At 56.5% G+C, this 27,484-nt stretch overlaps 5 protein-coding genes across 5 annotated transcripts in view; 4 read left to right on the forward strand and 1 right to left on the reverse strand.

Moving 5' to 3' along the window:
- Positions 1-2,082: 2,082 nt before the first annotated feature.
- Positions 2,083-3,487, reverse strand: NXNL1 (nucleoredoxin like 1). Its single transcript, XM_009813169.2, has 2 exons — positions 3,165-3,487; positions 2,083-2,380 (listed from the first exon to the last, which is right to left on the reverse strand). The coding sequence occupies exons 1-2, from the start codon at positions 3,485-3,487 to the stop codon at positions 2,083-2,085; spliced, it is 621 nt and encodes a 206-aa protein (XP_009811471.2).
- A 1,402-nt stretch (positions 3,488-4,889) lies between these two features.
- SLC27A1 (solute carrier family 27 member 1) lies at positions 4,890-14,190 on the forward strand. The gene is made up of 12 exons (XM_059832998.1): positions 4,890-5,056; positions 7,078-7,472; positions 8,257-8,418; positions 9,431-9,500; positions 9,603-9,694; positions 9,824-9,933; positions 10,763-10,972; positions 11,168-11,294; positions 11,519-11,656; positions 12,076-12,240; positions 12,891-13,037; positions 13,607-14,190. Exons 1-12 carry the CDS (start codon positions 4,890-4,892, stop codon positions 13,762-13,764), a joined length of 1,941 nt encoding a protein of 646 aa, XP_059688981.1. The 3' UTR covers positions 13,765-14,190.
- A 322-nt stretch (positions 14,191-14,512) lies between these two features.
- PGLS (6-phosphogluconolactonase) lies at positions 14,513-17,127 on the forward strand. The gene is made up of 5 exons (XM_059833053.1): positions 14,513-14,797; positions 14,865-14,972; positions 15,052-15,153; positions 16,396-16,536; positions 16,700-17,127. Exons 1-5 carry the CDS (start codon positions 14,513-14,515, stop codon positions 16,835-16,837), a joined length of 774 nt encoding a protein of 257 aa, XP_059689036.1. The 3' UTR covers positions 16,838-17,127.
- A 947-nt stretch (positions 17,128-18,074) lies between these two features.
- NIBAN3 (niban apoptosis regulator 3) lies at positions 18,075-26,346 on the forward strand. The gene is made up of 14 exons (XM_059833054.1): positions 18,075-19,199; positions 20,046-20,176; positions 20,548-20,573; positions 20,690-20,852; positions 21,278-21,392; positions 22,454-22,603; positions 22,846-22,961; positions 23,044-23,148; positions 23,591-23,753; positions 24,053-24,240; positions 24,624-24,782; positions 25,054-25,170; positions 25,353-25,460; positions 26,083-26,346. The coding sequence occupies exons 1-14, from the start codon at positions 19,145-19,147 to the stop codon at positions 26,344-26,346; spliced, it is 1,860 nt and encodes a 619-aa protein (XP_059689037.1). The 5' UTR covers positions 18,075-19,144.
- An 871-nt stretch (positions 26,347-27,217) lies between these two features.
- Positions 27,218-27,484, forward strand: part of COLGALT1 (collagen beta(1-O)galactosyltransferase 1) — an 11,461-nt gene continuing 11,194 nt past the window's right edge. Inside the window, 1 exon segment of the mRNA XM_059833055.1 lies at positions 27,218-27,394. Within this exon segment, the coding sequence (XP_059689038.1) occupies positions 27,218-27,394 (177 nt within the window).

Genomic DNA, 27,484 nt, shown 5'->3' on the forward strand with positions numbered 1-27,484 from the left:
GGTGCTGCCTGCCCTTGTTCTCCCGTCTGCAGATGACTCCGGCCACGCGCAGCTTGGGGATTTTGCTTTCTTGGCTTCCCACGGGTTGCCAGGCTCTATTAGTTAAAGAGAAGAGCGACTCCGTCTCACGCTTTTGTCTTAAGTACGCTCATAAGCATTATGGCTTCTTTTACCGGGGGACGAAATAATCCAGAAAATCGAGAAGAGGAGCTAAAGCGGTTGTTTCTCTTCACTGCGACGATGACGCTGGCGCAGCAGCACTGTCTGTGCTGGCAGAGTCGCTTTTCCCCATTGCTCAGTGTCCCTTCCTTGGCCGCGCAACGCCCGAGAAAAGGGCAAGTTTTTGAACAGAGGAAAATACGACAGGTAAAACGAAAATGGGTAGGGCTGGTAAAAGTCCACATTGAGTATTATTGAACTTTACATAAATTCAGGTGGAGAGTGTCCTTTTATTGACATCAAAGTTCCATGGGGCTGAGAAGAAGCACCCGACTGCCAGTTAATAACAGGTGAAAGTGTTGCCCTTTGCCTCCCGCCCATTGCTCCGGGTTCCTAATTTGTTGTTTAAAACTTCTTTTTTTAAATACAAGCGCACTAACTGCTGGACATCGCCCGAGGTGAACGGAATATTGTTTCGTTGGTGACCGTCAGGCAGCACAGCTTCGCTCCTCCAGCAGGTATGTCACCTGAAAGCGCTTTTGGGGTTTATTTGTGGCTTTTCACACAGTGGCCGTGCGCCGTAGAGCATCCTGAAGGAAGCGCCCTTCTTGTTCTGCCTAACGCAGAGTCCCTCCCAACCATTTTATAGGACTTCTCCTCCTTCCCTCCTCTACCTGTCAAACTGGCTGGGTGACGAGAGGGAGGATTAAGTAAGAAAACAAGTCGAACAAGCCGGCCTTGCCCGGCCTCTCTGTCTGTCTTCCACAGGCGCTTTCCTTCCCAGATCCTTCATGGATCCGGCAAAGCTTTTTGGAACTCCTCCGCTCACCGCCCCGTGATACAGTGGAGAACAGGGGACCAGAAACGAGCAAGTGAACGGTCCCTTTCCCCCTTCTCCTGCTTTTCAGATTACGGGAAGGGGGGATGCGCGCAGCAGGATTCCCTGCGTGCTCCGTAAACGAGATTTTTGGCTACCGAGCGTGTTCCCTCTCAGCCGTTCAGAGAGTCGGCTTCCTACAAATCTGTTGGATTTGAAAGGACGCAGCAGAGCGATGTTCACTAAGGACCTGCGCTGCGCTGGCAGGTTACCTGTCCGCTGCCTGCCGCGGTAGGTTTAGGACGGGCAGATCTTCCACCCGGAATGGGACTGGGCTTCCCGGCGGATTGCTGCCGTCTGCCGCTCCGGGTGCTCTGCGACGGCAGATGGCAACCGCGATTAGCAGATAAAGAGAGGCGGCTCACGCCGGGAGAGGCAGGTCACCGGGGCGGCTGCTGCGTGTTGGAATTGCGGTCATGGAGCAACCTGCTCCTTAGCAGGATTTCTCCGAAACGTAAATTTTCAGCAGCGTAACGTGAGCAGCGACACGGGAGGTTTCGCAGGACTTGCTCGCTTAGCACGTGGGTCTCTGTCTCCCAAAGAACCCCTGTATCGGCTTATCGTAGGGATTCTGTTCCTGTGTGGTTTGCCACAGCTTCCCCGTACCTCCGTAGCGGCGCTGGGGCGTGCTGCGGGGGTTTTTTTTAATGCAATTCCCATTAAAACTGTTTAGTGAGTCACTCACTGAGTGCCGGTCTCTAGCAGTTACTTTTCTTCTCACTTTTCTGGTAAATAAATGACAAAGATGTAACTGTGAGATTTTTACTACGCTAGGTCCTAGGGTGATAAAAAGGAAATGTAATTCAGGCAGGGTCGGAATATCCTCATTACGCTAACCCGTTTTCCAGGCAGGAACAGCCGTGTGCGGGAGTAGAGCACCTTTGCCTTAGAACAACTCGCTTTTTGGAAAACTAACGTGATTTTAGTGGACTTCTAGGGCACGGACAGATGTTGCTGTTCCAGAGACGTCAGCAGCCAGGCTGGGACAGCGGCCTGAGGGACGTCCCCGGTCGAGACGGCCGGCGCAGCCGCAACCTCCTGAGCCCCTACGGCGACTCTTCACCCTCCTCTTCCCTTTCCTTGTTCTTCGCCTCCGTCTTCTTGTCCAGCTTGTACTTGAGGCGGCGGATGGGGTCGGTGATGCTTCTCCTGGTCCAGTCATCGAAACCCTCCGCCAAGAGAAAATTGCGGTCTACCAGCTCGGCAGCCTCCTGCCAGTTTCGGAAGCAAGCGGGGCCCATGCTCCGGATCTCTTCCACGGCGTTTCCAACAATTACCTCCCCGTTCGGCTTCAGCACCACCACCGTGGGCACCTCGGACACGGCAAACCGCAGCTCCAGCTCCCTGCAAGGCAAAGGGGGGAGAAACCTCAAATCGGGAAGGGCGTAGCGGTCCTCACCACTCATCGTCCTCGCTGCTCCTCATCCTCACCATCCGGTAGGATTCCCACCGCTGTCCTGGTGCAGACGGAGTTACGCGGAGCCTATTTGCTGAACGTAACCCGCTCGTTTGGCCATCGCTGGTAATTAGAGCCTGACGCGGATCTCTGTGGGGCCGGTAAAAGGGGAAGGGGATTTGGGTGTCGGCCCCCCGGGGTTCGGGAGATGCGGGACGGCCGCTGGGACGCGTTTTACAGGAGCAGCAATTAAACAGCAGCAGGACGCTTGAAATTTTAACGTCCTCCGGTTTGCCCTCAAAAGGAGCTGGGAATAATTCTCGGTATTAGTTGCAGCTCGTTCTGTCGCTAATGAGGTTATAGTAAATACGTGAGCGCTTCTGATCCGCCCGGCTGCATCCATCTTTCACGCTCCGTGTTCTGCCTGGAGGGCCGGCTGACGTGTCTTTTAGAGTTATAAATAGCACGTTATAAAATCGGAATGGAATACAAATATATCGGCAAAAAAGCGAGGTGGAAGGAAGAGGAAATACTTTTGCTTTATGAATAGGTGCAGCCAAACAGCTTTAGTATTTTTTCCATAAACACACCACGCTGAGCGCTCCAGCGGGGACTGAATAGGAGGGAAAACATCTGGAAAAGACTCTAAATATCCGAAAATACAGCCCGGGCTGGTCGGCGGGGCCGTTCGCAGCACGCGGGGTCTGTCCGGCTGCTTCACCCGGGACGTACCTTTTGAAGGCGTCCCCGAAAGGTACGGCCAGCCAGCGTTTCGGCATGGTCCTGAGGAAATCGCTCTGCTGCTCCTCCGTCTCGTCCCGGGACACGTAGACCAGGACCAGCTGCGAAGCTCGTTCCACGTAAAACTCGTCGGTCAGGCGCAGGAAGAAATCCTTGAGGAGCGGGGAGAACTGTCGGCACCGCGGGCACTGCCCGGATCCGAAATAGAGCAGCAGCACCTTGTTCTCCAGCGCCCGGCCCAGCTCCCGCTCCGTCTCCACCTCGTCCCGTTCCCGGTTGGCCATCAGGACCTTCCCGGTGAAGAGGGCGGCCATGGGTGCAGGAGGCCGAGCGATCCGGCGGGATGGACCTGGCCTGGGGATCACGGTGAGCGCTCGGCGGTGGGAAGGGGTGCGGGACCCCAGGACCCCCCACCAGCTCCCCGGGCCCGCAGCGGCCGCCCCCGATCCCGGCTATTAATGATCGCCGAATCCGGTAATCGGCTTAAACGGGGAGGGCAGCGCCCGGGGGGGCGGTCCCGGCCGTGGGGTCCCCGGGGGGGCTGTGTTCGGTCTGTGGGACCGTGGGCAGCGCCGGTCCCGGGGGGGGGCGTGTTCGGTCCGTGGGCAGCGCCGGTCCCGGCCGTGGGGTCTCGGGGGGACGTGTCCGGGGCCGTGGGGTCCCCGGTGGGGTGTGTTTGGTCCGTGGGACCGTGGGCAGTGCCGGTCCCGGGTGTGGGGTCCCGGGGGGGCCGTGTTCGGTCCGTGGGACCGTGGGCAGTGCCGGTCCCGGCCGTGGGGTCCCGGGGGGGCCGTGTTCGGTCTGTGGGACCGTGGGCAGTGCCGGTCCCGGGGGAACGTGTCCGGGGCCGTGGGACCGTGGCCAGTGCCGGTCCCGGCCGTGGGGTCCCCGGGGGGGTGTGTGTCCGGGGCCGTGGGACCGTGGCCAATGCCGGTCCCGGCCGTGGGGTCCCGGGGAGCCGTGTTCGGTCCGTGGGACCGTGGGCAGTGCCGGTCCCGGCCGTGGGGTCCCCGGGGGGGTGTGTGTCCGGGGCCGTGGGACCGTGGCCAATGCCGGTCCCGGCCGTGGGGTCCCGGTGGGGCCGTGTTCGGTCCGTGGGAACGTGGGCAGTGCCGGTGCGGACACGAACGACGGTTTCCCAAACCTCCCGTTAAGCCCCGGGCGGGCAGGGAACAACCCCCCCCCCCCCCCCCCCGCCCCGGTTCCATCAGTCCCGGGGCAGGAGCGCCCGTCCCGCGCGGCACCGGCACCGGGGCTGGAGGGGGCGGGGCTGGAGGGGGGCGGGGCTGGAGGGGGCGGGGCTGGAGGGGGCGGGGCTGGAGGGGGCGGGGCTGGAGGGGGCGGGGCTGGAGGGGGCGGGGCTGGAGGGGGCGGGGCTGGAGGGGGCGGGGCTGGAGGGGGCGGGGCTGGAGGGAGCGACGCCCCGCCCCTCCGCGTCGACGCGCTGACGCCTCGCGGGCGTTCCCCACGCCTCTCCGCCTCGCCCAATCCTTGGCCGGCAGCCTTCCCCTCGCCCAATAGGATCTCGCGTTTCCCGCCGCCCCGCCCCTCGGGGGGCGGTCGCGTCCGGGGCGGGGGTTGAACCTGCGGCGGCTGAGGCGGGAGCGGGCGCAGGAGCCGCCGGCGCCGCTCAGGTAACGGGGCCGGGGCGGGGGAGGCCCGGCCCGGCCCGGCGCGGCCCCCGGAGCCCTGACCCCTGCCCCTTCCCTCCGCAGCATGCACCCGGCGGGGGTCTGCGCCGCCTCCCTGGGCTCCCTGGGGCTGCTGCGCTTCCTCGGCGCTCCCTGGTCCTGGAGCTTGGCCGCCACGCTGGGCCTCTGCCTGGGCGGCGGGGGATGGCGGCTGCTGCGGCTGGTCTTCAGGACGGCTCCGCGGGACCTCTTGTAAGTGCTGTCCCCGGGGCCCCTCCAGCCGCCCCGCGCAGCCCCACGCAGCCCCACGCGTGACGGGCCGAGGCCCGGTGGCGAGCTGGGCTCGCCGCCGTTAACCCCGAGCCGCCTCGGGCTGCGTAAGCTCAGGCGCTGCGCGCAGAGGGCGGTTGGAAAGGCTCAGCCTGCGAGGGAGCGAGCCCAGGGCTGTGGGATGCGCCCCACGGGTCACCCGTGGAAGGAGGCACGGGGCGACGCCCACCGTTACGCTCCCCGAGCTTAAAGAGGGGGTCGAGCAATCCTAAAACGCGTGGTCGGAAGCGGGGGCCTGCGGCGTAAAGAGCGGTAGGTCTCCAGCAGCTTCCCCATCTCCTGGGAGTCGGTCGCCGCCGCCGTCGCGTTTAGTTCCGCGGTTTTTGGGCCTCCGTGAGGATGTGCTTTTATTCCAAAGGATTTAGGGCTCCTGCCGTTGCCAGCTTCGCCGTGGCTGTCACTGTACTTTGAAGAGCTGTTTCCTCCCGATTGCCCGGCAAGCTGGGAATACTGACAGAAAATAAACCGCGCAGAATAAAGCCCTCTAAGTATCTGGAAAGCGCGGCTCAGCAGTGAAAAGGCTCCTCTGTTCTGTATTTGGCACAGCGCGGTGTAAGGTCACCGTGAAAGCCCAGCTCGGCCTGACCGTTGCCAGCAACTTGTTTCTGAAGCGCAGCCTTCCCCCTTCCGCGAGGCTCCCGCTCTTGACATTCAGTCATGAGAGTTGCGGGGGTTTTTAAGTGCTAATATTAAATGACCTTTCGAGTTTCTGGGGATCCTTCCAAACCCTTGTTGCACAACAATTTCCTATTTTAATGGTGGAAAAATACTGCCTCCATCTTCCAGCCTCCGGGAAGGAAACAAGATCCGTTACATGCGCCCGGACCCGCTGTCCTTGTTTTGGTGGCAGTGTTGTGGTAGTGTATTTTAATGAATTTATTTTCGTTTCTAAGTTATAGCTGATAGCCAAAGCAAGAGAGCCGACGCGCCTCCGAAGATAGTTTCCTCCGGGACAACGTGAGACAGTTGAAGTTCAGACAACAGCTTTCGCTGCCATCCGGCTTGAACCGTGTCGAGGTTTAACTTGCAGCTCCTGCCTTGGAGACTTAAAATAATTATGTAAATTATGGAAGACAAAGAAAAAAAGCCCAGTTAGAGCAGTCTGGCTTATTCTTTTATTGAGCGGTTGCTCTTTGTGGTATCAAATATCCACAGAGGCAGCAATTCTTGATGAGGCACCACCATCTTTAAAGGAGGTTGCCGTCCGATTATTATTATTTATTAATAATTATTAAAATCTACGGCTTCTGCCTGCTTGTATTTAGATAGCCTCGCTTCCTATCGTCCCAGCACTGCGGCAGCGACTGACTCACAGGAAAACGCGCCTGCGAGCAGCACGTGGCAGTCCTCTCGTCTTGTGGGTGAAAGGGGAAGCCTTTGGCTTTTGTCTCCTTGGAGCTGAGGCCGCGCGTCATTATCAAAGGGTCAGGTTGTCTGCGTCGTTTAAATGCTTTTGGATCCTGAGGGGTACAATTGTACGACATAGCACAAAGGTGCGGCAAAATGTCCTGGCAAGGATTACGCTTCCCACGTGAAGTACGCTTGCTTCCTTTCGGGGTAAAAGCAATGGCTGCAAAGTCCCTTTTTTTTTCTTTAGGATGGCAGAAGGCATCGTTAAAAGATGTAATTTATCCTCTTTAACATTTTCTGTGGGCTGGTTTGAATTGTTATCAATGTGAAGGTGCGTTTCCCGTGATTTATAGCGTGGAAAGTACCAGAACAGTTGCTGTATGCTGTTTATTTACCATACTATTAAAATAGCCGTCATTTTCTGTAGAGCAGCAGTGATTCCAAGTTCCAATTTCAGGGTAACGCTTCAGCTGTCCAAGGACGGGGGGATGCCAGTGGGACGCTCACGTGGAGTACATGCATCCCGCTCCACGTCCCTTCTAATTCAGAAATTGCGCCGAAAATTAAGTTGTTATGCTCTTTCTTTGCTGCAGCGGCCTCTCAGTGCTGTTACGAGTCAAGTACAAGTTGCGAAAGCATCAGAAAGCCAAAAGCACCCTCCCCAAGATGTTCCAAGATGTCGTCCGCAGGCACCCCGACAAAGTGGCCCTGATTTATGAGGCCACTGGTGAGCAGTGGACCTTCAGGAGGCTGGATGAGTACTCCAACGCCGTGGCTAACTACTTCTACGAGCAAGGCTTCCGCCTGGGGGACGTCATCGCGATCTTCATGGAGAGCCGCCCCGAGTTTGTAGGCCTCTGGCTAGGGATGGCAAAAATCGGCATTGAGGCGGCTCTAATCAACTTCAATTTGCGCTTGGATTCTCTGGTTTACTGTGTGACGACTTCGGGTGCGAAAGCCGTGATCTTCGGAGGGGAGCTGTCTTCGGGTGAGTCGCTTGGGTGATCGTAGGCTGTATGGGCAACTCGTGAACCGTTCGCTTGGTCCTGAATAAGGCGGAGATCGAGTAAGCTGAAAACAAAAAGGCAGCTGGCCCTGTTAAAAGCTAGGGAAGGTGGTAAATCTCCCGACTGCAAAAGGCAGAAGCGTTCAGTTAGTTTCTGAGGCTAAAAGAGGAGCGGTGTTTTGAGTAGAGCGGTCAGCAGCTCGGTTTCGTCTGCCGGCATTTTGTGGTGCCTGAACTGAGCTCGCTGATTTGCTCTCGTTTTGTTGGATCTGGAAGCGCTGCATCAGGAGTCTCGTGCTCCATCAAGAAGTGGCGATACGTGCCGCAAGGCCTGTTTTTCTCTTTTGCTGTGTGAATACTCTTTGCTTAATGCCGCAGGATAGGTTTGTCAGTGGATGCTGGTTTTAAATACATCCCCGCTTCTCTAATGAACCCTGTTGCGATGGTTATTGTTAGATCTGGTGGTTTATTATTCTGAATCATCTCCTCGAAACCATTCGAGGTCGTTTGAAGATCATGACGTGGTGGGTCGTGGGGAGAGGCAATTTTGCGTAGTTTTTTCATTAGGGTCTTTACTGGGCCCACGTCAGTCTGACCGCACTGATGGGGGTGTTATCTGGACGGGTGTGACACAAGTATGTTAAATGTTCTTCAGGTTCTTCCGCTACAGGAATGTTTTGGGGCACAATAGGACGTTATACAGATTATTTTTGCCACTGCCTAGAGCGTTGTGTCTGTTGCAAAAGCGATTTGCTTTGTCTTGCAGCGATATCTGAAGTGAATGGGATGTTGGGGAAGAACATGGCAAAGTTCTGCTCCGGGGACTATAACCCGGATGTCGTTCCTGTGGAGACCAGACATCTTGATCCTCTTCTGAGTACTGCATCGAAATCGCCCCCGACTCAGATTCCAGTCAAAGGCTTAGATGGTAATTTTATCAAGGAGTTTTATTTCTCAGCGTGATGTGTGCGAGAGCTGGGCTAGGTGACAGCAAAATGAGAAAAGTGAGCAAGTCGGAGGGATTAGATCAACCCAGTTTGGGCTCACAAATAGAAGAAAGGAGGACAAAAACCAACAAAAAATAAGACCCTGGTTCCAGGGTACTCTGGGTTAAGTTTCTCGTCGTCTGAGACTCCCAAGCTTTACGTAACGAATGTATTTAGTACCTGTGGGAGGGAGATTGGTGCCTTCCCAAAGACAACGCTTCCGGTACAGAAGAGCTGGGGTGAAGCAGCCTGCGTGCCAAAACTTACCCCGTGCTTCGCTAGCTCTGCAAATCCACCCGATTCGTCTGTAGCATTTAACAGCCCGTGTTGCCTTCCCCCACAGCTGGCTCCTGTGTAATTAAAATCTTTCCTTGCCGGTGGGGAGGAGGAGTATTGGTGAGTTTGGGATTCAGGAGAGGGAAAGGAAGATGCGAACTGGCCTCCAGTCTGTATTTCGTACTTTAAGACAATTAAGAGCATCTGAGATCCCTGAGGCATGAGACTCCGTTTCGGTACTTTGTTTACAGTAGGAGGAATGATGCTGCTAAGAGGCTTTTCCTTCAGATTATAGTTTTTTAATCGTAGCGTTAGATATCCTGCCCTACTGTCAGGCACAGGTTGAGACCTTTCTTCTCAACTGATTTGGAATTAACGTCTGACCTGGAGACGTAATCTAGTCCCAGGACTATTTGCCTAAAGGTATACAGGTCGCGTTCTCAGAGCTCTGCAAACTCTTCGTTACACGTTCCTGTATCTGCCGTGACGGACAACACGCAGATTCTCCATCAGGCTGCAACTCAGTGTTCGTGTCAGCCTTCGCAGCTGGCTGTCCCCTGTGCTGTCACCATTTCAAAGCCGTTCCTCTGGGAACAAAGCCCAAAACACAAAACAAACCCCGCGGGGATTTTCTCGGGCAGTAGAGAACAGTCTGTCTGACGCCTGTTTCCATTCTAGATCGGCTCTTCTATATCTACACTTCAGGAACAACAGGAATGCCCAAAGCTGCCATTGTGGTGCACAGCAGGTGAGGACCTGAGGAGGTACTTCTCTCTTGAGGCGCATTTCACGTCGCGAAACCCCGAGCTTTCCCCGTCTCGCTCGCTTAGCGTGCACCGTGTTCTTGCAGGTATTACCGTATCGCTGCCTTTGGTTACTACGCCTACAAAATGCACCCGGAGGACGTCCTCTACAACTGCCTCCCGCTCTATCATTCTGCAGGTAAGCGTCGTCCTCCTCCTCGGAGGCAGAGGTGAGGCCTTGGCCTCCCCCTGCCTGCTCCTTCCTGTGTCCTTGTGAGTGAACGGACCCAGGATGGTCGGAGCTATCCCCGTGATCCTTGTTTTCCAGGTAACATCATGGGAGTTGGCCAGTGTCTAATCCACGGCCTCACCGTGGTGATCAGGAAGAAGTTCTCGGCCAGTCGCTTCTGGGACGACTGCACGAAATACAGATGCACGGTGAGGGCTCTGCAGTCGCCGTCTTTGGTGCTCGACTCGAGCTTAATTGCTTAATTATTGCCCTCACTGCTTAATTACTGATCTCCGGGTAATTCCCCGTCCCTTGTTGGACATCGAGGCGCCTGCGCATCGCCAGTGCCGCTTTAGGCATGCAGGACTTTAGAAAAAGGTCTTTCATCCATCTTCTCCTGCTGCCTCTTTGTCAAGTTGTCAAGACCAGCTTTTAAAACACAAGTTTGCGTTCCGTACTGTTGCAGGAAAGCTCTGCCAGAATTTATCCGCGTTAGGAATCTTTGCAGAGGAATTTTGGTGGCGGTTCACAGCCAATACACATCTTGTGTCTGTGTCAACATGACGTTCTAATTTAAGCAGCCCTTTCTCCTCCCTGGTGTTTATCTTGCTCTTCCCCCACCGGCAGTATTTATAGCTGGTAATTGGATCTCCGCTCCGACTGCGTTTTGCTGGGTCAAGCTGTTAGTTTATGATTGACCACTCATTCCCCTAATCTTTCTAGAGGTCTTTTAGTCACCTATTAAAGCACGAGGGATTTTCTCTATATGAGTAGCTTTATTCACGCAGAGGGATCCCTCCTGCGCTCTCTTCTGGCGGGTTCCAAGGGGCACTGTTTTACCTTTTGCCTATTTTTTTTTTTTTTTTACGGTGAGAAATCCCAACTTTAACTTGCAAAAAACCTCAGAGTTTATTAAAATGCCTGACGTCTCTAGTTCCATGAGGCACGCTGACACCGGTGGCCTCGTGGTCGGCTTTTTCCAGGGCGTTGTAACGGTCGCCTGAAGCCTGAGCTATGTTTTTGTGTTTACTGCTTCAGATTATTCAGTATATCGGGGAAATCTGCAGGTATCTTCTGAATCAGCCGGTCCGAGAGTCAGAAACCCAACACCGCGTGCGGCTGGCGGTGGGCAATGGTTTGAGACCCACCATATGGGAGGACTTCACAAAGCGCTTCCGAATTAAGCAGATCGGGGAGTTCTACGGAGCCACGGAGTGCAACTGCAGCATTGCCAACTTGGACGGAAAGGTGAGGAGGAAGAGGGTACTGCGACGGCTGGGAGGGGAGCAGAGAAAGGAGGAAAAAAGCTCTGCTGGCTTCTCTGACTCCTCCTAGCCCTCGCGCAAGGGATGGCAAGGAGCTAAGTTGGTGATTAGGGGTGGCGTACACAAAAACCTGGGGAAAAAATCTTACCCTTGGGGGTTTTTTCCTGTCTTTTGGAAGGTCGGTGCCTGTGGTTTCAACAGTCGGATTTTGCCCAATGTTTATCCCATTCGTTTGGTGAAGGTAAATGAGGACACGATGGAGCTGATCCGGGATTCCGGTGGGCTGTGTATCCCCTGTCGCCCAGGTGAGCGTTAACCCGAACAAATCAATCGCAGCTTTTTGTTCTAAAATAAAAAAATACATAATAAGCTCTGGCTGGTTTAAGGGGTTTCTAGTGCCGTATACGGGTTTTCACTTCCAGTTCTTCCCTGCAAAGACGGATCAGTTCAGCAACTGAACATCTGCTACGCAAAATTTAGCTTGGCGTGAAATGTCGGCGTTATCTTGTGTTGATCCCGTTTCCTGCAGGAGAGCCGGGATTGCTCGTTGGTCAGATAAATCAACAGGATCCCCTGCGTCGGTTCGACGGCTACGTCAGCGAGAGCGCCACCAACAAGAAGATCGCTTGCAACGTGCTTCGGAAAGGGGACCAGGCGTACCTTTCAGGTACTGTCGCTACGGATTGCAGATGTTCCTTGTGCAAAGGTGGTCTTAAGAGACCTAAATTGGGGGTTTTTTGAGAGGAATCGGTGACCTTAAAGGTTTTTTTCCAACTGAAATGATTCTACGAGCAGGTGTGTTAGTGTTTTGAAGTTGCCAACTGTTGAGCTGCTCTGGATTTGATCAAAAATTAACACTTTAAAGAGGGAGAGATTTTTTTTTTTTCCCCCTGCCCTTTTCCTGCTGCTGCCTGTCTCCCGTAACGAGGAGATGCAGCGCGCGGTGGTGGGAAGTCACCAAGGGAGTCCTGCGCTTCCCTGGGAAGAAAACAGCGCGACACTGAGCAGAGGGCGGTGGGGCGGCCCTGAGCGCTAACGAACTTCGAGTCCCGAGGTGGTTTTTGGTGTCTCCTTTCCCCCTCCCAGGAGATGTGTTGGTGATGGACGAACTCGGTTACATGTACTTCAGAGATCGCAGCGGGGACACCTTCCGATGGCGAGGAGAGAACGTCTCTACCACGGAGGTGGAAGGAATGTTGAGTCACATCCTCAACCAGACGGATGTTGCAGTGTATGGAGTGGGAGTACCAGGTAAAATGTCGAGTTGGAGCTCTCGGGATTTAGGGAGAAAGGCAGATATTGGGCAAACGTACCGGATCTGTGTCAGAACGGATAGAAATCGGTCGCCTCTATTGTAACCAGGCACCTGAAAACGCAGAGATACAACAGAGCGGAGTTTGACACATTTCTTCGGAGCGATAGAAATAATGAGATCCAGTGGCGGAATCTTTATTTGTGTCTTAAAAGGGAAGGCTTTTACGTGAGCTTTGCAGTAGAGGTGTGTGCCGGGACCGTTCCATGGGTGTGCCGGTCCTTAGATCTTCAAGTAATGCAGGAACGGGGGGTTGAGGAGGGCACAGGGGTGGAACCGAGTGCATGTTGTGGGCACGTTGGCCAGAAAGGTGCCCGTCGTGGCGCTTTGCCCTGAATTTTTATCACGGCATATGTGAGAGAAACCCGATGAAAACAAGAATTGGGTTAGCTTTCAGCGGCGGCCTCGACTACAGGGTGAGGGGAGGCGTTGGCAACAGGCTCGGAGCCTCTGGTGTTAAACTGGGTTTTCCTCAGCACGTTTGCGCCTCACCTTGAAGAGGCAGGTGGGGGAGAAATACCTGCGCTGGCATCTGCTAAATGTTCCGTACTTCTGCCGTCTCCACCCTAGCTGTGCTCTTCTGTTTCAGGGGTGGAGGGGAAAGCTGGGATGGCGGCGATCGCGGATCCCAAAGCTAAAGTCAACCCCAACGTCCTGTACCAGGAGCTGCAGAAGGTGTTGCCTCCCTACGCCCGGCCCGTCTTTCTCCGGCTGCTACCCCAGGTTGACACCACAGGTATCGGCGATCCGGCTGCTCCCTGGGGAAGTTCAGATCCCCAAAGGAGCTTGGAAGCGTTTCCGCCTGCTTAAGAGTGAAGTAACGTCCTGACTTCGAGTACAGCAGGCGCAGAAGTACCACTAGCGAAAGCAATGATTGTAGTTGAAGTCTTAAACGAGAAATCAGCTGCTTCCAGGCCCTTATAGAAAAGATACATATATATAGAGAGATATATATAGGCACACGTACCCTCTAAACCTCCCGTACGCCGTCTGTTGCCTTTCCCGGGCCTTTATTGCAGTCCGGCTAACGGCCAAGTCAGCTGCGTTTTCTGTTCTCAATTGCCCAGGAATTTTACTGGGTCCTTTTACCAGCGCGTGCCTGAGGAGAAGTAAAAATTGCGCAAGGTTTATGTAAGAACTCCGGTAACGATCCGGACAGTTGATGAGCTTCGAGTTGCCGAAATTCTTTGGCAAAACTGTGAGGTAGAAATGAAACGCCACCTGTGACGTTTCCTCCTCGCTCTGGCGCTTAAGCAGGCTTTCTGATGCAAAGTATTTTTCATTTTTTTTCTTCTCTTTTTGAAGGTACATTTAAGATTCAGAAAACCCGCTTACAGAGGGAAGGATTCGACCCCCACCAAACCTCGGATCGGTTGTATTTTTTGGATCTAAAGTTGGGAAAATACGTTCCTCTGGATGAATGCCTTTATGAAAGGATTTGTTCTGGAAAAGCCGCTTTATGATCTAGTGGGATTCAGCCTTTTTGAGGAAAACAATGACTAATCGGAGGGCTGACGCCGGCGGGAAGCGGCGGATTCCTGCGCCGCCGTCCTCACGCAGTGGTCGCCAGCAGGGAAGCGCCTCGGGCGGCGTCTCCCTCCCCTAAAGCACATTAACCCGTCACCCACTCCCTCCCCGAGCGCTGACGCCGTATTAACCCGCCCTTACGCCTCTAGAGAGAGTATTTTTGTAACCACTGCCCGCTTAGAGAGGAGCTCGATGGCCATATTTATTGACAGAGAGACCTGTGCCTCGGGGGGGCTTCTCTCTGCTCCGTCTCCCACCTTTACTTAATTTAGACAGTTTTTAACCTCCCTTGGTGTTAGGTGACGTTTTAACTACCCCCGGCCTTGCGCCCTCAGGCCTGGGGATGTGAGGACATTAAAAAAAAAAAAAAGACAAGACTTTGCTGGGTGCTGTGGTGGAGGGGAGCGGCCTTTGCCTCCTGGGGGCTGGTGCCCGAGGCCTTGCGGAGCCCGGCTGAGGGAAGAGGAGCGGGGGCCATTGTGCCTGGACGGTGGAACAGCGACTGACGGGGTAAAGCTGCGGGAGCTCAGCCTGCCTCCGCCTCCCGTCTTCCGCCGGGCCGGGGCCTGGGGTGGGCCGCGGGGAGGCCTCGGGGAGGCCTAGTAGGCCGCGCGTTGCTAGGCAACGCTGCGTCGCACAGCGCGCGTCACTTCCGGCGCGCCGCTCCCGGTAGTCGCCGCCGCCATGGCCGTCGCCGCCGCCGCGCCCCGCCGCGTCTCGGTGTTCCCCTCGGCGCAGGAGCTGGGCCCGGCCCTGGCGCAGCTGGTGGCCGAGCGGGCGGCGGGGGCCGGCGGGCGCTTCTCGCTGGGCCTCTCGGGCGGGAGCCTGGTGGGGCTCCTCGCCCGGGAGCTGCCCCCCGCCGCCGCCGCCGCCGCAGGCCCCGCCGCGCCGGCCCGCTGGCTGGTGGCCTTCTGCGACGAGCGGCTGGTGCCGCCCGAGCACCCGGAGAGCACCGCCGGCGCCTACGAGGTGAGCGGGGCCGGGCCGGCGGGGCCCTGCCGCCGACCCCGGGCCGGCCCTGACCGCCTCTCCGCAGGCCCAGCTGCTGCCGCGGCTGCCCGCCCCCGGGCCGCGGGTGCTGGCCCTCACCCCCGGGCTGCCCCCCGCCGCCGCCGCCGATGACTACGCCGCGCAGCTCCGGCAGGTACCGGCCCCGGGGGAGCCGGGGGCCCCGCGGGGGGAGCGCCTGCCCGCCCCGGCTCCATCCCCCGTCCTCTCCGCAGGCCTTCCCGGGCGAGGAGGTGCCCGCCTTCGACCTGCTGGTGCTGGGGGTCGGGCCGGACGGGCACACCTGCTCCCTCTTCCCCGGCCACCCGCTGCTCCAGGTGAGCTCAGCCGCCGGCCTTGGGCGTCCGCGGGGCCGCCGGCACCCCGATCTGTGCACCGGGGGCTGGCAGGTGGCGTCCGCGGGGCGGTTCCTGATTTGGGGGTGCTGTAGTTTAACAAATAGAGAACAGAAGGAAAGAGAGGGAGGGAGAAGAGAGAGGGAGGGAGAAGAGAGAGGGAGGGAGAAGAGAGAGGGAGGGAGAAGAGAGAGGGAGGGAGAAGAGAGAGGGAGGGAGAAGAGAGAGGGAGGGAGAAGAGAGAGGGAGGGAGAAGAGAGAGGGAGGGAGAAGAGAGAGAGAAAAGAAAGGGAGAAGAGAGAGAGAAAAGAAAGGGAGAAGAGAGAGAGAAAAGAAAGGGAGAAGAGAGAGAGAAAAGAAAGAGAAGAGAGAAAAGAAAGAAGAAAGAGAAAAGAAAGAAGAAAGAGAAAAGAAAGAGAGAGAAGAAAGAGAAAAAGAGAGAAGAGAGAAGAGAAGAAAGAGAGAAGAGAGAGAAGAAAGAGAAAAGAAAGAGAGAAGAGAAGAGAGAAAGAGAAAAGAAAGAGAGAAGAGAAGAGAGAAAGAGAGAAGAGAGAGAGAAGAGAGAGAGAAGAGAGAGAGAGAAGAGAGAGAGAGAAGAGAGAGAGAAGAGAGAGAGAAGAGAACAGAGAGAGAACAGAGAGAAAAGAAAGAGAGAAGAGAACAGAGAGAGAAGAAAGAGAGAGAAGAGAGAGAAAAGACAGAAAAGAAAGAGCTGTTGTGGGGAGAAAAAAAAAGCCATTGAAGTTGCCTTTCCCCCTCCTTGTTTCTTTTTAATTTCTCCTGATTTGGGGAGTTTGGAGGGAAACAAAAAAGGAGCTCTTGACTTGGGTGGAATCGTGGAAGAAAGAAAGAGCTGTTGTGGGGAGGAAAAAAAAGCCGTTGAAGTTGCTTTATCCCCCTGCTCCTTTCTTTTAATTTCTCTTGATTTGGGGAGTTTGGAGGGAAACAGAAAAGGAGATCTTGACTTGGGTGGAATTGTGGAAGAAAAAAAGCTGCTGAAGTTGCCTTTCCCCCTGCTCGTTTCTTTTAATTCCTCCTGATTTGGGGAGTTTGGAGGGAAACAAAGGAGATCGTGACTTGGGTGGAGATGCGGAAGGGCCGAGGACCCTCGGTCGCCCTCAGCAGCCGTCGCTCGCCCTGTTGATGGTCAGAGCCTGGATTAATCCCCTGCTCTGGGTTTATTTTATCCCTCTCTTCGTGTTTTTTCTTCTCCCGCTCCGATAGGAGAAAGAGAAAATAGTTGCTGCTATTACCGACTCTCCGAAGCCGCCGCCGGAGCGAATAACGTTAACCCTGCCCGTCCTGAATGCTGCGCGGATGGTTGTGTTCGTGGCTACGGGGGAAGGCAAAGCTGCCGTTCTAAAGGTTTGGACCCAAATTATTCATCTTCTTCGTGAAAATCCGAGGCGTCTGCGGGGAACGAGCGACCGAGAGGCTTCAGTCAACCGCCGAAGCGGTTTAGGTGGCCGGTTTGCGGTTGCCTTTCGCCGCCCGCTCGACTGAGGCACTGTTCCCTCTCTCCCACCAGCGCATTTTGGAAGGCGACGAGGAAAACCCTCTTCCCGCCGCTCGCGTCCGGCCTCGCTCCGGGCAGCTGCGCTGGTTCCTGGACGAGCCGGCAGCCAAGGAGCTGACCATCCCCGTCGAGAAACATTCCGTCTTGTAGAGCCGACTGCCGGCCCGGCTCGGGGAACGGTAACCGCAGCACTGGCTGCTTGACATTCCAGGTGAAGAACACCACCTTCGATCGTAGTGCTGGGTTGTGGCACAACACACGCTTTTTTCCCCCTTTTTCCCCTCTTTCTGGAACAAACGGCGCTTTGCCGAGCGCCAGTTTCCGCATAATAATTCCGTCGGTTCGGTGGGCGCCAGGTTGGAATCGCGCACGGCGACGCGCGGTTCGTTTCGGTCGCTGTGACGCAAAAGGGGCGCGCGGTATTAAACGGACGGATTTCAGCTCTTCCGCTCCCGGTTCTTTTTCCGCCTGGCCGCGCTCTTCCGTAAGCGAGGGACTGCAGGAGCGGGCGTGGGGTCTGGGGCATCGGCGACGCGAGGACGGGCAGACGCTTGTCTGGAGCAGCTCTGGCTGTAGCGTGACGCTCGCTTTCCCTCGCTGGTTTGTCTTTATTAATCCTGGTTTTAACCGTGGCTTAGTTCTTGCCTAAACTTAGAGCCGGGGGCTCCTTCCTACCTGTTTTTGCACATATCTGCGTGCGTAGCGGTAAGGTTTTGGCTTTCGGTAGCGATGAACGCGTTGAGGTCGCGCAGTGTCTGTTGGCGCAGCAGGAAAGAAACGGTGTTCCCGTGTTGGCAGGTGAAGAAGCTGAGCAGAAAAGGCAGGTGACTTTTATGCCCTAGGAAGCGCGGCGTTTCCGTGCCAAATCTGGGGGGGAAAAAAAAACCCATCAAGAATTGAGCTTGCTGGGCTGGATGTGGATTGTTACAGATACGTTGCGCAGAAGCCGGACGGGACTCAGAGCGTGAAAGCCCTGAAGCTGCAGCGCAATGCGCAGCCGTCCCTCTCGATGGCATCCGCCGGAGCCGCGGAGTCAACGGCTACCGGAGCATGAGCGATTCAGCCTTCGACAGCGAAGCGCCCGGGGTTCCGGTGTGTCCCCTCCCCGCGGCTGTCGCTAGCGTCGTCTTCCTGGGGGTGCGCGTAGGTCCCGGCAGGAGCTGCGAGGAGGCTCAGTTAGCGGCTGTTCTGGGTATCCCCGAAATCGGTTTTAAGGAGATCCAGGCAGAAAGCATCAGGATTTGTGAGTTAAATACGAACGTAACTAAAATCGCGTTTGTACCTGCCCGACAGCCGAGCTCTGCGTCTTAAAAACGCGACGCAAACCAGCAGAGCAGAAGCACGCAGATGAGACTCTGAAACTAAAATCTAAAGCAAATGTATAATAATTAAAATAACATGATTCCCCCTTCTTGCACCTGACAAACGACACAAGTTTTAACGAGGTGATTTTGGCAAACGTGAGTCCGAAAACGTGCGGTGGTAAATTTTCGCGCGTCCGGTTCACGTGTCTGTAGAAACCCACTTCTCCCGTGCGCAGCGGCGCTGTGTTACCCCTCGAGTGACTCCGAAACCTTTTCCCGCCCGGCGTTACGGGTTTGTCTAAACTATCCCCCGTTGATTTTCCTTGTGTTAAAAGTATTTGGGCTTTTTGGCCAACCCGGGAGCTGAGGCAAGCGCTGCGTATTTCTGCCCGAAGTTTCCTGTTTCTACACGTCCCGTGGAGCGTGAAGGGTTTCAAAAACGTTGCGTAACGGTAAAAATGGCCGATTTTGTTCAGCTTGATTAGGGAAGTGCGAGCAGGTGCGGAGTACAGCAGCGAGCGGGGCTGTTTCCGTGATAACGCTCTCATATTTGGAAATAACTCAGCCCTTGCTGCATCCCGCTCAGTCCCGAATTCCTCACCCGCTTCGTTTGGTTGTGGGGAGTCTCGTGTGGGTGGTGGCCGAGAGGGGGACGAGGTGGGCAGAGCGCCGAGAGCATCCTAAATTTAAATTCCAGCGCACACAGACTCGTCTTGAGTAGTTCTGTGTTAATTAACGGTAACCAGCAATTATTTCTAGGGTGGAAATTGCACGTGGGGGCGAGCGAAGAGACTGAGCTAACACCCGCTGCAAAAGCAGGACCCTCTGCGCTGGGGCGCGGCCGAGCACGAATCCGCCCCGTCTCAAAAATAAATCGGAAACCGAATCGGTGCCGGTTTAGCGCACGAAACTTGGGGTGAAACCGGTAGGAAGGGGAGGGGAGCGGCAGAGGTGTCGCTGCCCCTTTAAGGTTTATTTTGTGAGCGGGTGGGGGGGTCAATATGAAACTTTATTTGAATATTTATGAGACGATGGTCTGGAGGGGAGCGAGACAAAAGCGCTGCCGGGCGGAGAAGCTGGAAGGCGGCATGTGGCACGTCCCCCCTCCACCGGCGCCGGCGCCTGGCCGGCAGCGAGCGCGCTGAGGCCGAAGATGGGAGGAAGGTGTTCGAGCCCGCTGAACGGGAGGCAGCGCAGGTATCTGAGAGGTGAGAAACGGCTTTGACTGTCTCCGTTGCTTGCTTTTTTGGGGGGAGAGGCACATAAATCCTGTTTGCGGTGAGTTGCGGCAGGCTCCCTTGGTGCCCTCAGCCCTCTTTCCGCACCGCAAAGCTGCCAGCGTTGGCTCGGTGCTCGCTGAGCCCACGTTTGGGCTTTGCGAGACGTGAAATCTAGTTTAGCTGTTGGTTTTAAGGCGTTAGTTGGACAAAAAAAAAAAAGACCGAGTGCGTGAAATGAGCCTCCGAGCCCTCTTCTCTGCTACCTTCCCCTTCGGAGAGAGGCTCGGGAATAGGCTGTCAGCTCACTGCCCTCCCTGACTCCCGCTGCGTCCCGAGCGACGCGTTTCTCTGTGCTCTAAGACGCCTCTGGAGCTTCAGACTGCGGCTTTATTGTCCGGTTCTTTTGAGCTTGCAGGGCGCGACATTTCAATAACTCTGCTGTCGATGAATTTGCTCCCTTGTTTCCATCTTTCCAGCTGGCGGAAGAAGCGTTGGGAGAAGCGGTGGCGTGTAAAAAAGTCTTTTTTTTTTTTATTTTAGATTAGCATCAGCCCCTCTGACGATTCAGATCCTTTTTTGACCAGGTGCCTTCCCGTGCTACGCTGACCGCCTTCCCGGGGCGATAAAGCACCCGCGGTTTAGGAGCGGGGTCCAGCGACAACCGCAAGAAATAAAGAGCCGCAGCTCTTTATTTTTTGAGACACGGAGAGGTTGCTTCGTGCCTCAGCGCTCGGCTTCCGCTGCCGTTCTTAGAGGAGAGGAAAAAACGCTAATTAAAAACAGCAAGGAGGAGGGCACTCCCCCGAATCGGCTCTGCTCTGGCTCTGCCCGCAGGTCGCGCGGACGCCGCCGTGAAGAACTTCGTGCCCTACTACCGGAGGCAGCTGGCGACTGCGCTTCTGAGACGGGTCTCGGGGGAGCTGGACCCCCAAGGGAAACCGGCGCTGCAGCTCCTGCCGAGCGAGGTAAAACCCGGCGCAACCTCCCCCAGACACGAAACACCCGTCTGCTGAGGTCGGTCTCGCCTCGGAGGTGCGTCCTCCCACGATCGGGAAGGTCTGGCTGCTGTTGCCCGTCTCGTTGCGGCTGCGTATAATTAAATACCGTTAGGCAGAACAGCGACCTGCTGCTAGGGAGAACTTTGTCTTTTTTGGCTTAGAAGGAAGGATTTAGGAGTGTGTTTTGAGAGAGGTGAGAAGGTGGGATCGGCAGCAGAGGGTCTAGCTCACAAATCGATGCCAAAGACCATCGAAGCCCTTACGGCGTCGCCACGGTTTATCGTGGAGAGCGACGACGCGGTTTTTTTAGGCTTCCCTCTGCTTTTCATCGCCACTAGATGTCCGTGTCCAGCTGCCTCTCGCTGTAGTTTCCTCTACGCTGGTAGCAGAAGGTCTCGGCGAGGCCAGCTCCCGCCCTGGGCGCACGCCGGGCGATGGGTCTGTCTCCCCGCGGCGCTGACGCTTTGCGCCTTCGCTGAGGTTTTCCGGCTCTTCTCTCCTGCGTCCGCAGCTCCGGGGGCCGCCCGACGCTGCCCCGCACGAGGGATTGCTCTCCCAGTACGACGGCGATTCCCACAGCTGGCAGGAGAATTACTTCGTTCTGCTCGGAGATTTTACCCTGCAGTGGTTCGAAAGCGAAGAGGTAAATGCGCTCCTGCTGCGGAGACCCTAAAATCGAGGATTTTTTGCGGTCAAACCTCATGAAAACCTCATCCCTTGCCGGCAGAGCCCAAGGTGGGCGCAGGGCTGCGCAGCTACCGCTGCCAGCACGCTGCTGTGAAAGCCTGCCGCTTCCCAGCCGCGCGGCCGAACAGCCGTTCTCCCCGCACGGAGAATCCTTCCGCAAATACGTTCCGTTTCCTTTAACGTTCACCCCGCTTTTACTGCGTCGCGTTGGATTCTTCTGTTGTTTCAATTGTCGCTACTCAGCCGTGCGAAAGAGGTGTATCTCGTAAGCGAAGCCACGAGAAACGAACCCGCTCGCCGTCGCCAGCCGCTCCGTGGTCGGTGCGAACAGTTAATTACCAAACCCCCACTGAGGAGTCGCCTCTTTGATTTCTTTTGCAGGCCCTGAGGAAAGGCTGCGAGCCCAGAGGCTCGACCGCTCTCTCTGGCTACCTGCTGCTGTCTTCGCCGAGCCAATACGCCGAATCGCTCGGCGATCTGTGCCGAGGACTCGCAGGTAATTCTGTGGCGCGGCGATGGTTAAGAAAGGCGGTGGCCGAGGTTCAGCCTCACGGGGAGGACGAGGTGAACGCCGGAGGCAGGTTCTGCGTCTAGCCAGGAGACCTCGCACCAAAAGACGCCCAAAAAACTTCCTTAGGCGTAGGCAGAGCCGTAACGCCGGGGCCAAACGTGCTGGCGTCACCCGGACTTGGCGCTTTGGAGATGTCATGCAGCTAAATCCGTTGTTCTCCTTGTTCCTCCGCTCCCTCTGGCCTCTCCCCCGGCAGCCAGCTGCGCTCGGGGCTGCGCGGCTTTACTCGGCCAGCTGGAAAGCCGAGATTTTAAACCCAACTGGCACGAAAACAGAAGCAGCTGCGGAGAAACTTTGCCAGCGAGTGAAATTCGGTTCAAATGGTTTTCTCCGCTCAGCGCGCGGCCCTCTGGCTTTTATTAGAGAGCTGCCTACTGTAAAAGAGTTTGTTTCTGGTTGTGAACACTTGTAAATTACCCTTGTTTTTTAAAATTACGGACAGCACCGTTTAAAATAAAACACTTAATGGAATTGGGATCTTTCCAGTCCGCTGCAGATACTGGCTAATGGAATTGGGATCTTTCCAGCCCGCTGCAGAAACTGGCTAAAAAGGAAGCGAGGCTTTACCAATTTGCTCTCGGAAGAAAACATTTGTACTCCTCCCCTACAAATGGTTCTTGCTGTTTACAACGCGGCGCCAAAACCCCTATTTGTTGCGTCTAATAACGCTAAAAAAGGAAAAGCCGCCCTCCTCGGCAAAGGCTGCGCCAGCCGACCCCGTCTCTCCGGCCTTTCCCCGGCTTGACGGCCGAGGTCTGGCGCGGTGCGATCCCCCTCGTTTTCTAACGAGCGGCTGCGACGCGGCCGGCCTGGGAGCGCTCTCGAAGGGCGGCGTTTTCTTTTGTCTGGAAAACCGGTATTTGTGAAGGAAAATGCGAACGACAGCCTTACCGCTAGGGAAGCGTCCGAGAGTTTATAGAGAATTAAATTAAAACGGTACCCACACAGCGTACGTTGTGCTTCTTCCTCTCTCCTTCCTCCCCGAGGTGGCAGCCCCTTCGCCGACCCGCCGGGAGAGTTTCTCTTTTTCCTCTACCATCCCTTCCGGAGGCACTTCTGCTTCTGCGCGGACTCGGCGGGATCGCGGCAGATCTGGAGCGCCGCTCTTCGGGACGGCATTCGTTACCGCAGTACGGGTGAGGCCGCCGAAGCGGGTGGGTGCTGCCTAACGAAGCAGCGAGGTCCGAGAGCGGAGCGGGTCGGAGGGGGCAGCGCGAGTGGGGTCTCGCCACGTTTACTCCTGGAGGGCGAGAGCCGCTTGCGGCCTTTATTCTCCCTCGGAATGGTTTTTAGCCGCTGCGTTCCCGTGGTTCGGTGGGAATTGCTCCGAGCGTCCTCGGTTAAACGTCACCAGGACTGACTCGTCCTTTGTCCTCAGAGTTGCAGAGGAGGGATTCTCTGGAAGCGGAGGCGTTCCTCGAGGCTGTGCAGTTTTACAGGCAGGAGAGAGGCCGCTACGGCGCCGGGGATCTTCTCCTGGGGCCGGAACCCGAGGTCGGTACGGCGTTCGAGACCGGAGCGTTTCCAGCAAGGCCGTTGCTCCGAGGTGGTTTCAGCCGCTCCTTTTGGATTTTAGATCCTCGGAAACGTGCTAATGGAGGATTTGCTGCCGGTGCTGCGCTCCCAGGTGCTCCCGAGCATCGGAGGGTCGGAAAGGAGGCAGCAGCAGCTCTGGCTCCAGGTGAACGCCCGGGTGTGCCAACGCTGGCGCAGGCGGGGACAGCCGCGTGCTCGGGGGAGAACGGAGCGTCGGGTATAAACGTCTCAAATAAAGAACGATTGGACAAAAAGGGCCCCTTCCGCGGCCGCTTCCCGGGGAAGAGCTGGAGCGGGAAATGGGGAGTATTGCGGCACGTGAGCGGTGCGGCTGGTTCTGCGTATTGGCAGCGAGGGGACGGTTATAACGGGGCGGGAGAAATTAATTGCTTGATATTTGGGTTGGGTGAAACGAAGCTGGACGAGTCGAAGAATTTTGGGAGCGTGACAGGGATGGGAGGTGGGGTGTTGTTTGGTGGGGAGCCCAGTGACTGCCCAGGAAATGGCGACATTTCCAAAATTTGTGCCTCTTCCCTCTCCTTTATCCTTTCTCTCCCTGGTTCACCCGCTCCTTATCGCCCCCCCAGTTTCTCCAGGAGGTTTACAGCCTGATCCTCAGCGAAATCTCCAGTGAATTTGAAGGTTTTCAGAAGGAGAAGGAGAAACTACAGATGGAGCTGGAGAAGAAAATTCGCCCCGACCTGGATCAGATGCTGACTCTGAAGGACCAGTTAGCCAGCAAACTCCAAGGTTGGGCAAACGGGGGGATAAAAGGCCAAAAATACGCAGGTTCAAATGAAAAACCGGCTGGACAAATCCATGAAATTTGTCCGCCCGCAGTTGCAGGCCTTCGTTTGCGAAGTGCTGGCTTGGGTAGCGTTGTCCTGCGAACCGCAGACCGACGGCAACGGCAAATTTGGGTGCAACAAAGAGGGGCTGCGGGTGGAAGATCTCGGGTGGCTTTTTCTACCTGACCTGAGCCGCGCTGGCTTGATTCCGCGGCGGGAGGCGCGGTCTGTCGGGCGACCCGCAGCTTTCCGTCTCGGCAGCCGTGGTGCGGAGCTCGGCGGAGTCGTGCTGCGGCCGGGAAGTGGAGCCTCACCTGGACTGCGTGATGGAGGAACTCGTGGGTCCCGTCAGCGCGGGAGTCGAGGCGGTTCGCTCGCTCTTTGCCCAGAGGGTCGATGAGATGATCGGGCTCGTCCGGAGCTCTCCCGTCGCCGTCCTGCAGAACGAGGTAACGCGGCAACGGGATGGCAAAGGCGCAACTGCTCTCTTCCCGCCCCCGTTGCGGGTGCGGGGACCGATTCCTGAGGTGTCGGCGTCGTTGCAATGCCGCTGCTCATTTGAATCGGCACCGAATCCCGGCAGGAGGGTTCTCACGGGGTTGAGCTTTATTAAGCGTCTCTCAGCTCTGCAGGGGATGTCGGAGGGCGCTTTTTGCTCCGCGCTCTGTCCCTGAGCACGCGCTGCCAGTCCGTGCTCCCGAGAGGAGACGGAGCGAACGGGGAGAGCGGGAATACGGAGCCGGGGCTCCGAACCATCCGGGGAGCAAACACGGCGAAGGAAAGGGGGAATGGCGTGTGCCGCCCGAGTTAACGCGCTGCTGCTCCGCCGTAGCTTCTGACGCTGGGGAGAGCGGCCTGGCAGCCCGAGGTCATGCAGCCGTGCTACGAGGAGGCCGACCTGTATCGGGAGAGCCTGCGAGGGCTGGAGGAGCGGTTCGGCTTCCGCGGCGTGACAAGTCTGGTCCTCAGCGCTCAGAACCTCATGCAGCAAGTAGGTGGGGACGCTCGGGGCGGGGAGGTGACGCTGCGGACTGGCTCCAGCCTCGGCCGCTCGCTCCCCGTCTCCTGCTCCATTTCTCCTTGGGCTACCCCAAAAGGCACGAAGCGAAGGTCTGAAAATATTTTCTTAGTTTAAAAAAACCCCAAACAAACAACAAAGTGGCTAACCGAGGAGGAAGGGACTCGCAACGGGGGCGAGATGTGGAGGAAAATCCCGGGTCCCGCGCGGCCGGTAGCGGCTCAGCGGGGTTTTTATCTCGCAGCTGATGCAGAACGCCACCCACACCTTCCAGCAGCTCTCGCGGCAGCACCTCGGCCGGGCGGCCAGCCGCCACCAGCTCCCCCAAACGCTGGGGAAAGTCAAGGAGCGGGTGCTGAAGGTGAGGTGCGGGTCGCTCTCCCTTCCACGCCTGCGACGGGTTCCTTTGGATGCGGTTTGGGTTTGGTTTGGTTGTTTTTTGCTCTCGGATCGCCCCGCATCGCTGCGTTTCCGTGCTGCTCTCACGCCGCTGACGTGAGGTTGTTGCAAAGGGACCGATCCTCTTTTCGAATTTGATTGCAGAAGTTTGACTACGACAGCAGCTCCGTCCGGAAGCGGTTCGCTCAGGAGTGGCTGCTCCGGATTTTTCTTCCTTTTCTGCTGAAGCATTTGGAGTCGGGGTGTAAACTGGTACGGTCGAGCCTGCGACGGGCTTGGGGGGGACTGGGCTGGGGAGGAACGGGCTCAAACAAGCGGGTTTTAGTTCAGCAAGAAAAAGCGACTCCCTCCCTCGGCGCAGCCTTCCCCTCTCGCCTGGCGCTCGGGAACTCTCTTCCCGCAGAAAAGAGCTTTTAATTCAAGCTCCGGCGGCGCAGGCTGCCAAACCGCAGCCCTCTGCTAGACGGCATCCCGAAAATCTCCTCCAAACAGACATAAGTCATGTTCTGTTTCACGCCGTCGTGGGCGTGAGCCTCCTTTAGCTGTTTTCCAGAATGTTCCCCTTTACTTTTATTTTATTCCCTTTTTGGTTTTTTTGCGTCTTCCCCTTTGCTGTGCCGGAACGCTGGCGGGATCGACTCCCTCCGCAGCGAGCCCCGGGGGTGTTTCTGGGGGTGAAGGGGGCTCTGCCACGGGAAGAGGGGCTCCCCTGGGATCCCCCGCTGTAGGCTCCCGTCCTGCTCTGCCCGACGTTTCGGGGAGCCTTACCCAATCCCTGTCAGTTCTTCCCATCCCGGCTGCGGGTTTCGCGGCCTCCCGGCGCGCTGGGGCCGCAAACGCTGACGCCGCCGCGCTCTCCCCCTTCCCCGGGCAGGAGGTGCCGCAGTACGAGAGCTTGGTGTTCGCCGACTTCAGCGGCATCATCAACCTGGAAAACATTTACGAAGAAGCGGTGCTGGCTGTGCTGCTGCGGGCGGTCGGCAAAGGTGAGGGGGCTGCGCTCCCCAGGGAACGCCGGGCTGGAACGTTCCCCCGTCGGAATATTTACAGGCGCCCGGTCGTCGCTGCCGCTTTTCTGTCCGCGGCAGAGATTTTGGTTTGGGTTTTGTTGGTTTTTTTTTTTTTTTTGAGCCGTTAAACAGCGATTTCCATGTTTGTACATTCAAGTTTCTTTCCAGATGTTGCCCTCGGTCCCTTCCAGAATCCCAAGGCTGAACTATTTTCTTCCTGCCAGTTTGCTTTCCCTCCCCCTCACTGGCCGGAGCCTCCCAACCTCCCGCCGGCCAAAGCCGGGGGGAAAAACCGACTCATTTTACAGGCGTGACATCACGGGAGGGCCGTGCGTTCTCCGGCGCCGAACAGGGGCGCGTTCATGGGCTCACGGGGGGGGGGGGGGCCGCCGCCAGGAACGGCCTCCGCCCCCGTTTAACCCCCGTTAAATACGGGGCGGGCGGCAAGTTTCTATACGGGTTGATGGTTTTCTGTCGGCCAAGCGTGAAAACGGGGTGAACTCAGGCTGAGACGGGTCCGTGTTGGGCAGATTTTGAGAATTTTGCTTGAAAATGGTGCTTGAAGGTAGAATTTTGACGGTAAAATACTCGGAAGTAACATTTTGAAGGTAAAAATACTGGAAATTTTGAAGGTAAAAGTGTCGAAAAGTAACATTTTGAAGGTCGAGATATACATGAAAGGGTGAAGTTTGAAGGTTAAGATCCTTGAAAGCAGAATTTTCAAGGTAAAGATACTTGAAAATTTGAAATTTGAAGGCAAAACCACTCGTAAGCGTGAAATTTGAAGGTGCAGACATTAGAAAGTGTGCAATTTGAAGGTGAAGGTACTTGAAAGTAGAATTTTCAATGCAAAGCCACTCGAAAGTGTGCAATTTGATGGCAAACCCCTTAGAAGTGAAATTTTCAAGGGGATGATATTGGAAATTTGAAATTTGAAGGCGCAGACGCTCGAAAGTGAAATTCTGAGATTTGCTAGATTGGGGAAATTCTGAAATTTGGATGCTCGAACTTTTGGAATTTGAAGATCGGCGGAGTTTTGGCATTAGAAGGCGCAAGCGGGGGACCGGGGACCGGCTGTCGGGGTGCTCAGGGCGGCTCCTCTTCCCCCTTCCAGCGCTGGCCGAGGCCTCGCGCCGCCGCCTCTGCGCCGAGAGCCGCTGCCGCCTGCGCCGGAGCGCCCGGGAGCTGCGCTGAGGAGCCGGGCGGGCCTCGCCGGAGCGGGGTGGGGAGCCCCGGGGGGGAGCAGGTGGGTGCGGACCCCCCCCA

The sequence above is a fragment of the Gavia stellata genome, chromosome 38, assembly GCF_030936135.1.
Source record: "Gavia stellata isolate bGavSte3 chromosome 38, bGavSte3.hap2, whole genome shotgun sequence".
Taxonomy (NCBI): domain Eukaryota; kingdom Metazoa; phylum Chordata; class Aves; order Gaviiformes; family Gaviidae; genus Gavia; species Gavia stellata.

Coding starts and splice junctions, on each gene's coding strand:
- NXNL1 (XM_009813169.2), bottom strand. CDS start 3,487: ATGGCCGCCCTCTTCACCGGGAAGGTCCTGATGGCCAACCGGGAACGG. Junction 2,381..3,164: donor TTCGGGGACGCCTTCAAAAG/GTACGTCCCGGG, acceptor TTTGCCTTGCAG/GGAGCTGGAGCTGCGGTTTG.
- PGLS (XM_059833053.1), top strand. CDS start 14,513: ATGGCCGTCGCCGCCGCCGCGCCCCGCCGCGTCTCGGTGTTCCCCTCG. Junction 14,973..15,051: donor ACGCCGCGCAGCTCCGGCAG/GTACCGGCCCCG, acceptor TCCTCTCCGCAG/GCCTTCCCGGGCGAGGAGGT. Junction 16,537..16,699: donor GCAAAGCTGCCGTTCTAAAG/GTTTGGACCCAA, acceptor CTCTCCCACCAG/CGCATTTTGGAAGGCGACGA.
- NIBAN3 (XM_059833054.1), top strand. CDS start 19,145: ATGGGAGGAAGGTGTTCGAGCCCGCTGAACGGGAGGCAGCGCAGGTAT. Junction 21,393..22,453: donor TCTGTGCCGAGGACTCGCAG/GTAATTCTGTGG, acceptor TTCCTCCCCGAG/GTGGCAGCCCCTTCGCCGAC. Junction 22,962..23,043: donor TCCTGGGGCCGGAACCCGAG/GTCGGTACGGCG, acceptor TTTGGATTTTAG/ATCCTCGGAAACGTGCTAAT.
- SLC27A1 (XM_059832998.1), top strand. CDS start 4,890: ATGCACCCGGCGGGGGTCTGCGCCGCCTCCCTGGGCTCCCTGGGGCTG. Junction 10,973..11,167: donor TTGCCAACTTGGACGGAAAG/GTGAGGAGGAAG, acceptor GTCTTTTGGAAG/GTCGGTGCCTGTGGTTTCAA. Junction 12,241..12,890: donor GTATGGAGTGGGAGTACCAG/GTAAAATGTCGA, acceptor CTTCTGTTTCAG/GGGTGGAGGGGAAAGCTGGG.